The sequence below is a fragment of the Podarcis tiliguerta genome (genome assembly GCF_965153285.1).
Source record: "Podarcis tiliguerta genome assembly, chromosome: 1".
Lineage (NCBI taxonomy): Eukaryota > Metazoa > Chordata > Lepidosauria > Squamata > Lacertidae > Podarcis > Podarcis tiliguerta.
The window spans coordinates 118,000,480-118,015,915 of record NC_139534.1 but is presented as its reverse complement, the minus strand read 5'-3'; the positions used below and the strand labels follow the sequence as shown (position 1 = coordinate 118,015,915).

Below are 15,436 nucleotides of genomic sequence, written 5' to 3'. Positions count from 1 at the left end.
TGAGTCTCAAGCTGTTTTTGGACTACAACTCCCATCATCCTGAGCTAGCAGGACCAGTGGTCAGGGATGATGGGAACTGTAGTCCAAAAACAGCTGGAGACTCAAGTTTGGGAAACCCTGGTCTAGACCCTGTTGGATGAATCCTGCCATGGGCAGCTTCTCCTTCAGCACTGTGACCTGGTGAGACTAGAAGGACAACAAGACCAAACAAACAACACTGGGAGAAAGACGGGTGAAGTTCATACATTGATTTGAACCAGCCAGCCCATTCTTTGGCTATAGGCTTCTTCTATGTAACTTCCGTATGCAACCCCCATGAACATAAGCACTTGTTACCTCAAATAAGCCTTGCTTTTTAATGAGAGAACTGCCTTCAAGCGTCCAAAAATAAAGATGCGATTTCCCACAAGTAACTATTATATTAGTGTCTGTAGGGTGAAAATCAGCGGCAAATACGGCTTCGTTAGAGCACTAGAAGGAGGGAAAAATTATTTCAACATTTGCAAAAAAAACCAGACATGTCAAAATGCCCACAGACAACATTAAGAGCACCAATAGTAAGTTCATATGCTTCGGAAGGATGTTAAATGCCTTGCAATACATTAATCTGTATAGATATAGGTCAAATAAGAACATAAGGGGAGGCTGCTGGATCACACCGGAGGCTAGCAGCAATGCTTACAAGATGTTACACTAAATATGGCACCAATGGGGTAGGAGCGAGGGAACAACCTGGTGGGTCTCAAGTAGCATAAAAGCAATCTCATTGCAAAATACCTTGACATCTGCTAGCTTTTCTTCTCTCTGCCAGTCCCACACTGAAAGCACATGGTCGTTGGAGTCATCCACTGAACAAAGGTTACTCCCTCCATTCTGAAATAAAACATGAAATATCTCACTGGAGGAATGCACCAAAAAGCTATTTAATATCATCACAAAGTCTAAGTGGAAAGGCAGTTCTCTACAAGCCAGTCCTTACGAAACCAAAACAGCATCATCCACACAGAATATGTGTTATTGGCAGGTTTGAGGAAAATATACAAAAAAATGTTTAGCAAAAAAACAATAATAATAAAATAATAATAATAATAATAATAATAATAATAAATTTACAACCAACCCATCGGACTGGGTTGCCCCAGCTACTCTGGGTGGCTTCCAACATAAAAACACAACAAAACATCAAGCATTAAAAACTTATTAATACAGGGTTGCCTTCAGATGTCTTCAGAAAGAGAAGAAGAAGAAGAAGAGTTTGGATTTGATATCCCGCCTTTCACTCCCTTTAAGGAGTCTCAAAGCGGCTAACATTCTCCTTTCCCTTCCTCCCCCACAACAAACACTCTGTGAGGTGAGTGGGGCTGAGAGACTTCAGAGAAGTGTGACTGGCCCAAGGTCACCCAGCAGCTGCATGTGGAGGAGCGGGGAAGCGAACCCAGTTCACCAGATTACGAGACTACCGCTCTTAACCACTACACCACACTGGCTCTCAGAAAGTCATGCAATTGGTTATCTCTTGGACATCTGATGAGAGGGCGTCCCAAGAAGGCCTTCTGCTGTTCTATTACAACTAGTTTGACCCTAAACTAAAGGGGAGAAAGGGGAGGAATGAGCAGACTTCTTGGTCACAAATTCAGACAGTCAGATCTGCAGCAAGCAAATCAAAATTCCACTTGTAGAAGAAGTAAAAATGTTTGGGAATTCCTTTTTTTGTTTGTTTAAACCCTTCTTGCCTAAGAAAAAGATTTCACTGAAGCAAAACTATCTCAGCAAAACTAGAATCCAGTAAAATAATATCTGGTGCATTCCACGGGGGGCAACCTAACACAGAAGTGAATAGCATTTGTTTACAGAGGAAACTGTCCCATTGAGTTATGGCAACAGATTTTAGAACTGTAAATACGGCAAAAAAGTGCATCAACAATACATAAGGAGATATCACTTACCGATTTGGAAAATGCAATGCAAGTGACAGCCCTGTCAAAGAACCCCATCCCAATGACATGCAGTGTGTTCAGAGTAACCGAGTCCCAAATGCGGACATGGGGCAGGAGTTGCTGCAGAAGTGGAACAAACAATAAGCAACAGCTGCAGTTAGATTTGGGGGTAGGGCGGAGCAGGAATCTGAGTATAATCAGAGTATGTGAAAATACCTGCAAATGCATCTTAGCCATATTTAACATCTTCCGTTCATGGAAACACAAACATACAGGACAAAAGGTCCAATTCTCTTTCAACCTCTGCCTCTCATCTGCAATACAGGGGTAATAGTGGTCTAACGTATAGTGTGGTTGTCGGGGTTACTGAGACACTGATATGCAGATGGGCATTTTATTCTATTTCTAGTCCGTGTCACTTTTGCAAGTGTAAGTTCATTCCATTCTGTTTCTACTCCTTTCTAATTTTCTCTTAAAATATATAATTTTTGAATGTGTTTTGATATTTTTTTTCAGCCAAGAACTGTGTCACAGCGTACAGAGAGGTACAAAACCCAATAGAAAGCTGTGGTTCAAGCTGCACACTAGTCTAGGAGATGTGGATTATGTCAGGTCATACCGGGAAAAATCTGGAAAGATCAATTCCCTGTGTACACGTGAAGCATTTTAGAGATTCTATCCTGGAATTATTGGGGGCGAGGCGCACACCTGCTGTTCCCAGAAAGTGAGGAGTATGATTCAACTCCAAAACCATGCGAAACTTGCAAAATGGTCCAATACATTACAAAAAGATTTAACCTTCTGACAGCTTCACTCTGCCCTCTAAAAGTCAGCTGAAACAGACAGGTCTTATAACGCTTCCAGAAATGTTATAAAGAATTAAGCAAAAACTGATTGTTAATGGGTTAAAGTGGAAAATTTAAAGTTAGATTATGTTAAGATTAATTATAGACCAAAAAGTTGAGAAAGGGGGAAAGGATTTGCTGAATCAGCTAATTTGAATTAGAATACAAAAAAGGGAGGTGTGAGGAAGTCGAGGAAACAAGTAAATGAGAGATAAAGATATGGAAATTGGATGTGTTTTTAAATGTTTTTGTTTTTTCTTGTTGTCTTGATGTATTGTTTTTTCTTTCTATTTTTGATGTATTGTTTGTTAATTTTTTATTGTCTTTTTTTCTTTTATACTTTTTTCCCCTGTAACTATAAAACCTCTAATAAATATTATTATAAAAAAAATATATATATAACGCTTCCAATTTATAACTAATGCACAGCCTATCCAACTTGCATTTGGTGCTCCTTTCAATGACAGCTAATGGAGTTTGACAGGATTATATAACGTCTGCAATGCAGAGTTAGAACGCTAGAGAGCAATCTTTGCAAATCTTTAAAATAGCAAAATGCACGGCCAACTGACAGACAGTATTTGCCTATTGATGACTGCAGTCCCACGTTGCAGAGGGGCAGTTCTGTCTATAAGCAAGAAAATCTATTCGCACAAAGTCTGAATAAATACTAAAAGGATTAGCCAGAATTGTTCTTGGTCTTTTTATCAATAAAGATCTCTGCAGGGAGAATCCTTTGGAAGATTTAAAGAAATCACTTTATACTTGAGGTTTAACATGTTGAAATAAACAAGAAAATAAGAACTGCATTTCCATTATCCAATATTATTATTTTTTTATGAGCAATAAAAGAAAGAGTTGCAACCAATGAACCTTACTAGTTCAAGTAATTAGTAGTAATAGTAATAATAAATATTCTTATTGAAAATGGCTAAGGTCGATAGGCTTTCATACAGATCCTTTCCCACTTTCCATTACAACCACGATAACTGTAATATTTGCTCTAGTGTTTTTAGCAAGGGCATAAGAAGAGCCCTGCTAGATTAGAACAAAGGCATATCTAGTGCAACATTCTCTTTCCTACTCTGACCAACCAGATGCCTATGGGGAACAGTGTGACGCGGCAGCTAAAGAAGCCAATGCAGTTCTGGGCTGCATCAATAGGAGTATAGCATCTAGATCAAGGGAAGTAATAGTACCACTGTATTCTGCTCTGGTCAGACCTCACCTGGAGTACTGTGTCCAGTTCTGGGCACCACAGTTCAAGAAGGACACTGACAAACTGGAATGTGTCCAGAGGAGGGCAACCAAAATGGTCAAAGGCCTGGAAACGATGCCTTATGAGGAACGGCTAAGGGAGCTGGGCATGTTTAGCGTGGAGAAGAGGAGGTTAAGGGGAGGGTATGATAGCCATGTTCAAATATATAAAAGGATGTCACATAGAGGAGGGAGAAAGGTTGTTTTCTGCTGCTCCAGAGAAGCGGACACGGAGCAATGGATCCAAACTACAAGAAAGAAGATTCCACCTAAACATTAGGAAGAACCTCCTGACAGTAAGAGCTGTTTGACAGTGGAATTTGCTGCCAAGGAGTGTGGTGGAGTCTCCTTCTTTGGAGGTCTTTAAGCAGAGGCTTGACAACCATATGTCAGGAGTGCTCTGATGGTGTTTCCTGCTTGGCAGGGGGTTGGACTCAATGGCCCTTGTGGTCTCTTCCAACTCTATGATTCTATGAAATGACAGGCAGCAAGATTCTCTTTGGGTGCTGCACCCACAGTAACTGGCATTCAGATCCTGGAGTTGTATACAACCATCATAACTAGAAAGCTAATGGAAAAGGAAATTCTATATTTTAGTACCATCAAATGGTGACATTTATGCCTGGCAATTATAAGTACTCAGGTTCTGCTTGCAAGTTTCCCACAGCCTTGCAAGCTTCCCACTACACAGACAGGAAGTTGGATTGCTAGATGGACCTTGTATTCTTATTACATTTCCTCTATCAAGCTCATGCTTTTCTCCAAAGTGTTCCACTTTTTTATGTCATTCATTCTGCCCTTACATTTTATGATCCTGACGTAGTTCGTGGTGCCTTATTTGCAGTTTCCAGTTTCCTATTTGTTTCAAAAGTGCAGAGGCAGCCTGAATAAATAACCACCCTTCATCAGAAGAGTGTTTGTACTAAAGTGAAAGAACAATTTGTACAACACAGGTGCAATATTTTTAAAAACACAACAGAATGAATGAATGAATGAATAGCATAAAATTGAGGAACAAAAGCAGTTCTCGTAAATATTATCATCGGAAATTCTGGGACAAATGAGAAAGTTGTAACAGAGCGCTAAAGAAAACAAGTGTGTTTCCTTAAGGAGGGCATTCAAACTGAGACAACACTTCAAAATAAGACCAGGTCACTACTGTGAATCATTTACCAACAGAACTAGTAGATACTGCCCAACAAAGTGAAACAGCACCACATCTGACTCAAGGCTTCATTTTGACGCATCGTGCTCTCAAGCGGCAGGTTCTCAGGAATGATATTGATTGATACCAGAAGCTTCTATATGCAACAGGAATTGGGTTTTGGACACAAAATAAACATCCAGCTGCCCCAGATTTACATACATGCATCCAGCAGACTGTGTTGTATGAAGGATCCAAATCAAAAATTCACAATCAATGCATACTCAAGCACGAAGCACCCTATAATGACGTGGCTTTAGATTGGAAAGGCAACTGGAAATAGGAACCAAACCCATCCTCATTTATATATCCCTACTAACATCATTTCTTCTATCATTTCACTACATTGGAGCTCTGGTTCCTTCCAACATATAATCCTGGAGGTTTACTTTTATCATACCTGCTCCTTATTAGTATCAACACATTAGCACATTAGTACGTTTGTATAAAAACAACAGATTTCTAACAAGCAAAATTCTGAACATGATCAATAGGCTGACTTACTTTCCCATCCTTAGATGTTCCTGCAACCTGACCAGTTGCTATGGTGATCCTGTCAGGATGGACAGCTAGGCTGAAGGAGGGTGGGGAAAAAAACCTTTGTCAAATATCATATTACAAACACTGTTCACAATGCAAGCTAAAAGAATTCTGAACGCCCTGGACTGGATGGTTTCCCAATTTATTGCAATGCATATGGAAACATTTTCATTTCAGCCCTTGCCATGTCTAATGTGTGAAGACAAGTATCGCAAGACACTGAAGGGTGCAAACAATTACAGTATTTTGTACATGCTTTTCATAAACTATTTAAATTTGATAATTTAATTCCCATGACAAATGCTCAAAGTTGCACTGTCCCCAACCTGCAATCTCTTGCAATAACCAAATCAATATTAACACTAAATGCACGAACGATTGAGGTCTAGATTTATGCCTGCATCAGTGCTCTTTGTTCCATTTCTTGTAATCATGCAAAGCTGGCGATGAGAACTGATGTGGGGTATTATTTATTTACAATGGGTTGCTTTCAACTCCCTTTTAAAATTATTGAACTAAGTGAGTTATGGCCATTAATCCTGAATGGGTCTAGTTCTGAGTAAAAGTTAGTTGTTTTTATATCTGTTGGAAGCTGCCCAGAGTGGCTGGGGCAATCCAATCAGATAATAATAATAATAATAATAATAATAATAATAATAATAATAATAATGGGCTGCAACCCTATATTGTTGTCCTGCTTTTCAGATGCCTGTCTCCCAAAGTGGGGCAAAGAAAAAGAAAGGGGGAAAGCCATGCATCAGACTTATAAACCAGAAAGATAAGGGGGGCTCTGTTTGGATCTCTTTCTGAGCTTGAAGTATGGGTACCCCCAACAAAAATTTAAAAATTTGGCTGTGTAATTTGGAATTAATGTGATTTGGAATTAATGTGATTTGATTGGCCTGTTAATAAAAAATATTTTGAAAAAAAAAAAGATAAGGGGGGGGCTCCCCATGCTTCTGCAACATCATCATCATCATCATCATCATCATCATTTTATTTGTATTCCACCTTTCCATAGTTAAAACAATGCCCAAGGCGGCTTACAACATGACAAGAATTACATAATTATCAACATAACAAAAGCCATAAGCAATAAATAAAACATCAAAAAGTACCGTACATAACCAAATGGAAAACAATTTCCACATAAATCATAAAATCTAAAACTAAGGAAACAGCAAGGCAACAGGAGTTAGAGCAGTGTGTTATTTCAGGGAAGAAAGCAAGAAGCGAGTTCCCTCAAGCTGCTCCTTCTCTGGCCCCTGGATGAGGTTAGGCTGGTCTCCTTTTTGCCTTCATTCCTAGAAGGCAGTAGTGCAGCCTCATAGTGATCCTAGGTCTTCTTTCTCATGGCAGGAGCCAGAATGTGATTCTTTTCTGCTCTCCAGCTCCAGGGTGGTAGTAGTTACAACTGTGGGCTGTTAGCCAGGAATCTCCCATTCATTACAACATCAGTTCCATGAGTAATGGAAGAAGTATGAATGGCTTAACTTTTGTGCTCTCGTTCCTACCTAGGCACTGCATTGTTGGAAAATTAAGACAAGGCAGGTGCCAGTATCACCAGGTGGAGGCCCATGAGGGTACTGTGTCTGCCCCCCCCCCCCAAATTTGGCTCTGTTGCTGTACGTTATAGTTGTACCTTGGTTGTCGAACGGAATCCGTTTGACTTCTGAAAACGTTTGACAACCAAGGCGCGGCTTCTGATTGGCTGCAGGAGCTTCCTGCACTCAACTGGAAGCCACAGAAGCTGCGTCGGACGTTCAGCTTCCAAAGAACGTTCGCAAACCAGAACACTCACTTCCAGGTTTGCGGCGTTCAGGAGCCCAGACATACGAGTGTCAAGGCGTTCGTCAACCAAGGTACGGTGTATTTATAACAGACGTGGGCAAACTTTAGACTACTTTGTTTTTAATGGAACACCAAAATCTACCAGCCAGAGCCAGGTGCAAAATGGTACTTCAGCTAGATGGCCATAAGCTAAGAATTAAGGAATATGGGACCTTTGAACAAATGCCCAGCCCAGCAATTTGTGATCCGTACCAGAACCAAGCTCTCAAGTCCTATCACAAGCAATATAACTGGACAGGCAGGGCTTTTAAGTTGCTGCCATTATTAAGACTATTAAGGGGTTAGAAACTGTTGCAGATTTCTGCAAACCACCTAGAGATCTGCCAGTAGATCCCAATCTACTTTCTGCCCACCCCTGCTTTACGAGAAATGGGACACGCTAGTTTCAATTCTTCCACCTTGTTTTATTTCCAAGGTATCAATGCCCTATACAGCTTACCACTTGACATCGTCATTGTGAGCAGTGTAATGCCGCTGCAGTTGCTCTTCAACATTGTACAACACAACAACAGACGCAATGAAATACACGGTTTCACCCGTCGGAAGGAGGTACAGGTTACTACGGCAGTCCCGACCCCTGTAGCCATAGCTGACATCTTAGTTAAGATCATAATAGTTTGTAAGCGGCCGTTCAAAAATTGCAAGTGCCATTTGACGTGATAATTTGGGTCCATACTGTAAGGCTCTATGACTCTGCACTAGTTTATTTGCACCAGATGCTGAACGCAGTTCACTAACCGTTGTTCCATTTCCTGGTGAATCTGGTGGAGACAGATTTCTTTTTGGGGGGAGCGATGGGCTTTCCCTTCAAATGTTCTGTGCTGTATCTCAGCAGACGTGATGTACAACATCAGGTATGCTGCCTGGGAGCCCTCCCTGTAGGTTGAGGTGGGTTTGGTTTCAAGTGGCAGGAGAGCTTGCCATTTGAAACAGGATTCCCCCCTCCCCCATCAAGCCTGCAGGTGGGACAACCTCCATTTCAAACAAGAGACTGGGGCCTTCCCATGAACAGATCTCCCCACCTTTAAGCAGTTCAGGCCTGGAATATTCTGCTGCTGTTCTTCAATGGGGACAACTCCACAGCCACAAAGACTGTGAAGCAAGAAGGTATAGCCCACCCCCTCGGGAAATGCTAGCACAGTGTACCTATAGACTTATCACCTGAACCACAACACAGATGAGTATACCTCCCCTTTAGGACTTTTGCAATGTACAGTTCACCTGCCTTCCCCTGTATTCTGTCAGTTGTACAGATTTGCCTTGAAATAATTTAAATGATGCAACTGAAGGAGGCTACAACAATACAAAAGCAGTGAATCTCATTCTCCAACCACCAGTGCCAATCATGGGCAGATCTAATCTAATTGTGGGAATTAATCTATATGTTAAATGGTACTATTTGGCACATGATGCTATTTAACAATTAAAATCATGCAGCAGCATGCTCTGTCATACATGGTTTTTTGCATATTGAAGGCCAAGATGAACTTTGGATGGATAAATTGATAGACAGACAGATAGATAGAGGCCCTGCACAGTACTTCTGATTTGTCTTCAAAAGACTGGCCAGCAGTGACTTGTGTGCTTAAGAAAGAATCTGAAAAATAATTCTAGGAGTAAATAAAAAGAGAACCAGAATAAACTGTCTTTCTGTGTAGCATATGACCAAGCAATGACGGTATTTATACGAATTAAATGGATGTGCTGAAAATCATGATGCATTTTCTAAGAATTCTGTTCCTTAAAAACTACAGAGACATATAAATACCCTTTGATATGCCAGTAAAAGAGAAAAGCTGTTTAAGTACATTATAATTAGTAACCATAGCGCCCTACTTTTCTGCAATGTGCCTAATTTAACCGTGTGATAATTAACTGGTTTTAAACATAAACCTTCAGGCTACATTCAGCTGAAGCCTTCCTGGAGCTGCTTAATGGGATAAAGATGTGCAGCAGAAGTTTCATATTATTAATACTCATTTGATTGTTTTATCAGTAAAATGGTAATTGCTTCCAAAAAAACCCCCCCTAGATTCCCGCTATGTTTAATAACCTTCCAAGATACATTACAAAAAAACAACAACACACAACTGAGCCCAAGAAATGAGCAGTTTCTACGTTTAACATGCAGCCATAAGAAAAGGATACACCCATTCCAGTTTTAGCCTCTTGGCTGGTAGTTCTGCTTTTGCTTCCAGACTGTAAGATTCCACTTGATCTTTGGGCATGAACATGGTAACAGGGCGTCCACGCAGAAACATTTTAACGTATCCTTCCTCTACAAAAAGGTCAAAAGACAGAAAGAATTACACACATACACCATTAGTCATGTACTTCAACATTCTTCTATCCCAGCCCACTATTATGTTGCCTAATGACACGTTGAAGTTACATTGGGGGGGGGGGATGCTGTTCCCCACCCCACCCTGGCAAGCAAAATTTGAAATAATCAGATACACACCAAGTCCCCTTCTGTTTTAAATCTCTTTACAATACTGAAGAAGAAACTCCAAAGATTACAATTAACACCAAAAAAAATAATATGCCACATGAAATTCTTTTATTTATTTTTATTGGATATTTACACATCTGGGTGTCAGCATCTACAATTTTTAACATTCACGGCATCTTAGTGTAAAGACAAACTTTGCACTCGGCTTATATTGTTAGAGATACACTGGAAGCACAACGAGGACAGGCAATTAATAAAAGATCTGCGCTGAAGTACATGTAAGAAAGAAGACGACGACTAAGTTTTAAAACAGAAGCAGCAACAAGGACAGCACAGAGAAAGGAGAGAGAAACATAAAAGAATGACAGATCTGAACTCTGCTGACATTAAGTAAACACCCTGAACACCACCAGAAATGCTCTAGTCGACGGTGCTTTAATTGAAGTATGAAGCCAGAGGAACTTTAATAACAGATCTGGAAGTACTGACTTGGGGACTTCATGGGGCTTAAAAAGCTAGGTGATCTAGGAAATGTCATGATAGTCTGACTAGGACTTTTAGGAAATGGCAAAGCCAAAGGAGGTTTCTTGCGAACAGCTGGTGAAGCTTTTCGAGGTTCAGAACTTGCTGCCTCCTGCTGCTCCATCGGCAGATCAAGGGATCCAGCCTTGTTCTCATCCAAATCGGGCAGTTTTGGAGTCAATGACATCAGCAGAGTTACTAGATGGAATAATCGTGGGCATAGAGAAAATGGAAGGGCAGAAGCAATAACATTATGTAAATCAGTGAGAGAATTTTAGGTCTACTAAAAGCATAGCTAAGGCTTTTCAAACACCATTAATGTTTAAAGGAGGAGGGCTTTGTTTTAGTGGACAAAGTAACATAATTTGTGTGTTGTCATTGTAGTTTTAATCAGAACTCACAGAACAACAATATCATGTTATAAGCTTATTTGCCAATAACAATTTAACAGTTGTTGCAGTGGTTAGTGTTTTTTTAAAAAACCAGCAATGCACATATGGAACGTACCCGAAGCTTAACTAGACACCTTCTAATTTTTTTCTCTTTTTTTTAAGGAAGAACAACAAAACGTGTTGCAGCGAACACATAACTGCAAGCTTAACAAAGCTGTACTTTGCACATACTGCTAGAGATTCTTTCAAAGCACGAAAAGTTGCTACAGTACTTTATAGCTGCGCATGAAAAAACTAAGCACACAATGAATAGCTGGACACTTGACAGTTCCTGAGCTGTACAGGAAAGTTACAGGTAGCTACATTTCTAGGCCTACAACAACAAAACAAAGCACACCTGTCCTTAAACATGGACTATGTAGCACACATCAAAAGCTCAAGGGCTCAGATCACTTATCAGAAAATAATACGGGTAGCCAATGTTAAAGTCCAATGCTGATGTAGTGCTGCCAATCTCCAAAGCACGATCAGGAGGCTGTGAGTTCATGGAGGTCCTCAACCCCCATCTAAACCATGACAACCCTGATTCTGCTCACCTGGCTTCCACTCTTAATCAGGAAGCCAGGTGAGAAGAACCATGGTTATCTTCATCAGGTTTCAAACACAAGATGTTTTGGACTACAACTCCCATGACACACTATTACTGGCTGTGCTTCCTGGGGCTAATGGGAATTGCTGTCCAAAAGATCTGGAGGGCATCCCTTTGACTACTCCTTAGCTAGTGCCAACGGGGGTGGGGATGGGGACTTGGCACTGGGAGGGAGTAGTAGTAGTATATGCTCTGCTTCCAAGTTCTCAGGCACTGGCAGCGCTACATTTGCATGGCACCCACGTAATGTGAGGATTGGGTTTTAAATTAATGCTTACTAGCGTATTGTTCTTCTAAAATGTGTTATGCATCCACTTAGCGTAAGCACACAACCACTAATTGCATCCAAGCATTGTGAGACAGCTGCTTTGGGGGAACCTGTCCTAACCTAACATTTACCATGTAAGCAAGTAAATGCTTAGATGGGTAAGCAGCAATCACTGTAGCACTAGATCACTACATTACACGTTATGGGTACAAGCATTTAGAATCAGGGTACAGTCGTACCTTGGAAGTTGAACGGAATCCGTTCTGGAAGTCCATTCGACTTCCAAAACGTTTGGAAACCAAAGCGTGGCTTCTGATTGGCTGCAGGAAGCTCCTGCAGCCAATTGGAAGCCCCACTGGACATTTGGCTTCCAAAACTAGTTCGCAAATAGGAACAGTCACTTTTGCAGCATTCAGAAGCCAAAACGTTCAAGAAATAAGCTGGTCGAATACCAAGGTATGGTACTAAGCTCTTGTCCACAGAACACACAATTAACTCAAAACAACCTTGCTATCAGTCACACGCCAGGAATGATTAATAATCCTTTCTAGGCAAACATCTACCCAAACTTATTGTCCAGACCACCCGTTCATAACAGGTGTGTGGCAGCAGACATAGATACTGATAGGATAACTCAGACAGTGGCATGCCCACATCACTTAAAATATTTATGTAGCCTTTTTTGCTTTGGTATTCAAAGACACAGAAAGAACAACAGATGGCAAGTGTCTTAGAATAACAGACTGCAAGAGAAGATACTGGTTAAGGTGAAAGACTGTTAAATTGTTAAAAGCAAGGCTGGATAAAGCACCTGCAGTATTCTTATAATACTGCAGGAACAGCTGGGAAACAGAACTGAGCAGAAAGTTTGAAACTAGCAACGCCTCAAGTTGCTTTCATGAGAGACTGCAAAATTAGTTACATGTGGCTTGTTGAACAATATGATCCACAAGAATAGAAGCAACCATGATTAAGAACTTAGCCTCACATAATATTTAGGAGATGCGGATTAATGAGGAGTTAGTTAGGAATAAACCATTTGTACAAATGCAACACAAATCTGTTTACGCAAGCTACAATAAAAACAATTGTGCATCGATTAAAACTTGGTTAAATGTTAATTATCAGCAAGCACTTCCAATATCATACATTCCCTAACCCTAATTTGGCATTCATACATATCCAACCGTATCCCTCTGCTCATGGAAGGCTCTTTGCTTCAATGGAAGCTTCCATGAATGGAAGGAGGAGGGAGGCGATTTTCACCAATTTCCCCTTTGGCCTGCGGCCCACCTCCCACTCTGTTTGGGGGAGTTCCCCAAACCCTATGGTGCAGATTTGCAAGGAGCTGCAGGGAGAAGGGGGGAAATCAGTAAAAATTGCTTCTTGTCACCTATTTCCATTCATAGAAGACTCTAATGGACCTAACAGTCTTTGCATGAGCAGAGGGACACAACTGGAGACAACCTAATATGTTAACAGCACTGAAATATCTGTTAGCCACTGCTGTATGCTCGTTGGCAATTTAGGTTAAGTCTATGATTTACCAGGGACAATTAAGGAAGTGAGCAAGCACTGCAATGCCACTCTAAATGCTTTTTTAGGCACACATTAGGAGACTAACCAAACAAACTATATAGTGCAGGCTCTATCACATGGCTTCTCAGCTGAAGTGCCAAGCAACTATTATCACACAATGGTACATTCATGTGTTGCCGTATAGCTCTCTAACATTTGTCTCTTTCCTTGGCCATTTATTTGACCAGATCAACTAAAAATCAAAGCGAAAATCCATTTGGATTAAATTCCACAAGGCTTACAACTCAGTAGGTGCCCTGCAAGAACTTTGGTCAGAAGAAACCGAACTTGTTTAGCGTTGTAGCAGTAGAAGAAAGATGTTGCCTCAATGGAGACAAACTCCTTTGGCTCTGTTAATAAGATTGCTTAGAGAGCTATGAGGTTTCAGAAGCGAGGCCTACCTACCTTTACAATGTGTCACACGGCGCTTCCCTTGTGGTTACAGAGACAGAGATAGAAGGGCTAGATAAAGATGCATTCAAGAACAGTCAGGCTCACCTAAATCCCTGATCTATGGACTCCCCAACCGTCCTCTTTGATGTCCTGTTCAGGGAATACCGTTTTTGGTTCATGTAAGCGGTCTGAATCTTCCACAGACAACCAGTGAACAGGATGACCCTAAATTGATTCACATGTTGCTGTTTGCACTAACTGCAATTTAGACTGCAAATGACCAGTTGTGTTTGAGATGTACAGACCAGCCATGGGTTTATTTCATTTTCCATCATCTCCTACCATCCACAACAAGCTCAGGATGCTATTCCAAATAGCAGCTGGGGGGGGGGGCACACAAAGGAATATCCCAAACTATTTTTCTTTTAACCCAGAATATTTTCCCCAAATTGTAGTTTGCCGACCAGCTTCAAACCATGCTTCTTGCCTGGAGGCCACTTGAAAAACATGGTTTCTTGGATAATAATAATAATTTTTATTTATACCCCCCCTCCCCAGCCAAGACCGGGCTCAGGGCGGCTAACAAGCAATAATAAAAACAAGTTGATTGAATACAACTTAAAAACAAGATTAAAATACAACAATTAAAACATTTAAACATTAAAATATTAAAATGCAGCCTCATCACAGGAGGAAAAAGGAAAAAGAAAGAGGGGGAGGGAATCAAATTGGCTCCAAGCCAAAGGCCAGGCGGAACAACTCTGTCTTACAGGCCCTGCGGAAAGAAATCAGATCCTGCAGGGCCCTGGTCTCACGAGGCAGAGCGTTCCACCAGACCGGAGCCAGTGTTGAAAAGGCCCTGGTTCTGGTTGAAGCTAATCTAACTTCCTTAGGGCTCGGGACCACTAGGGTGTTGCTATTTATGGACCTTGAGGCTCTCCGTGGGGCATACCGGGAGAGGCGGTCCGTAGGTACGAGGGTCCTAGGCCGTGAAGGGCTTTAAAGGTCAAAAGCAGCAGCTTAAATCTGACTCTGTACTCCACCGGGAGCCAGTGCAGCTGGAAAAGCACTGGGTGAATATGCTCCCACGGCAGAGACCCCGTGAGGAGCCTCGCTGCTGCTTTCTGCACCCGCTGAAGTTTCTGGGACAGCTTCAAGGGCAGCCCCGCGTAGAGCGAATTACAGTAGTCAAGCCTGGAGGTGACCACTGGTAGTCAAGTAGTCAAGCCTGGAGGTGGATCACTGTGGCCAGGTCGGGGCGGGAAAGGTAAGGGACCAAGTGCTTGATGCGGCAAAGGTGGAAAAATGTCATCTTGGCTGTTGCTGTAACCTGCGCCTCCATGGAAAGGGAGGCGTCAAGAATTACACCCAAACTCTTAACGGATGGTACTGCTTCAGGTATCACAACAAATCATGGTTTGGTGTGATGTCTGAACCACGTCATCATGCAACCATTCTTGCGAGAGAAGCCGAAAGTGGAGGACTGTGGGTATTACTGCTTATTCTATTTGCAACGGCAAATGTGATGCTCACAGTTGGGATAATCAT

The 15,436-nt window shown here is 41.4% G+C and overlaps 1 protein-coding gene across 7 annotated transcripts in view; it reads right to left on the bottom strand.

Moving 5' to 3' along the window:
- EML1 (EMAP like 1) overlaps positions 1-15,436 on the bottom strand; it is a 132,595-nt gene that overhangs the window by 19,908 nt on the left and 97,251 nt on the right. For 4 of the 7 annotated variants that reach the window (XM_083435347.1, XM_083435344.1, XM_083435345.1 and 1 more), the window contains 7 exons: positions 13,901-13,927; positions 9,783-9,912; positions 8,074-8,223; positions 5,748-5,817; positions 1,947-2,057; positions 778-873; positions 337-471 (listed from right to left, as the gene is read on the bottom strand). In XM_083435347.1, coding sequence (XP_083291473.1) covers positions 337-471; positions 778-873; positions 1,947-2,057; positions 5,748-5,817; positions 8,074-8,223; positions 9,783-9,912; positions 13,901-13,927 — 719 coding nt within the window. The remainder of the gene's footprint in view (positions 1-336; positions 472-777; positions 874-1,946; positions 2,058-5,747; positions 5,818-8,073; positions 8,224-9,782; positions 9,913-13,900; positions 13,928-15,436) is intronic. The other 3 variants (XM_083435348.1, XM_083435346.1, XM_083435343.1) reach the window with 1 other exon arrangement.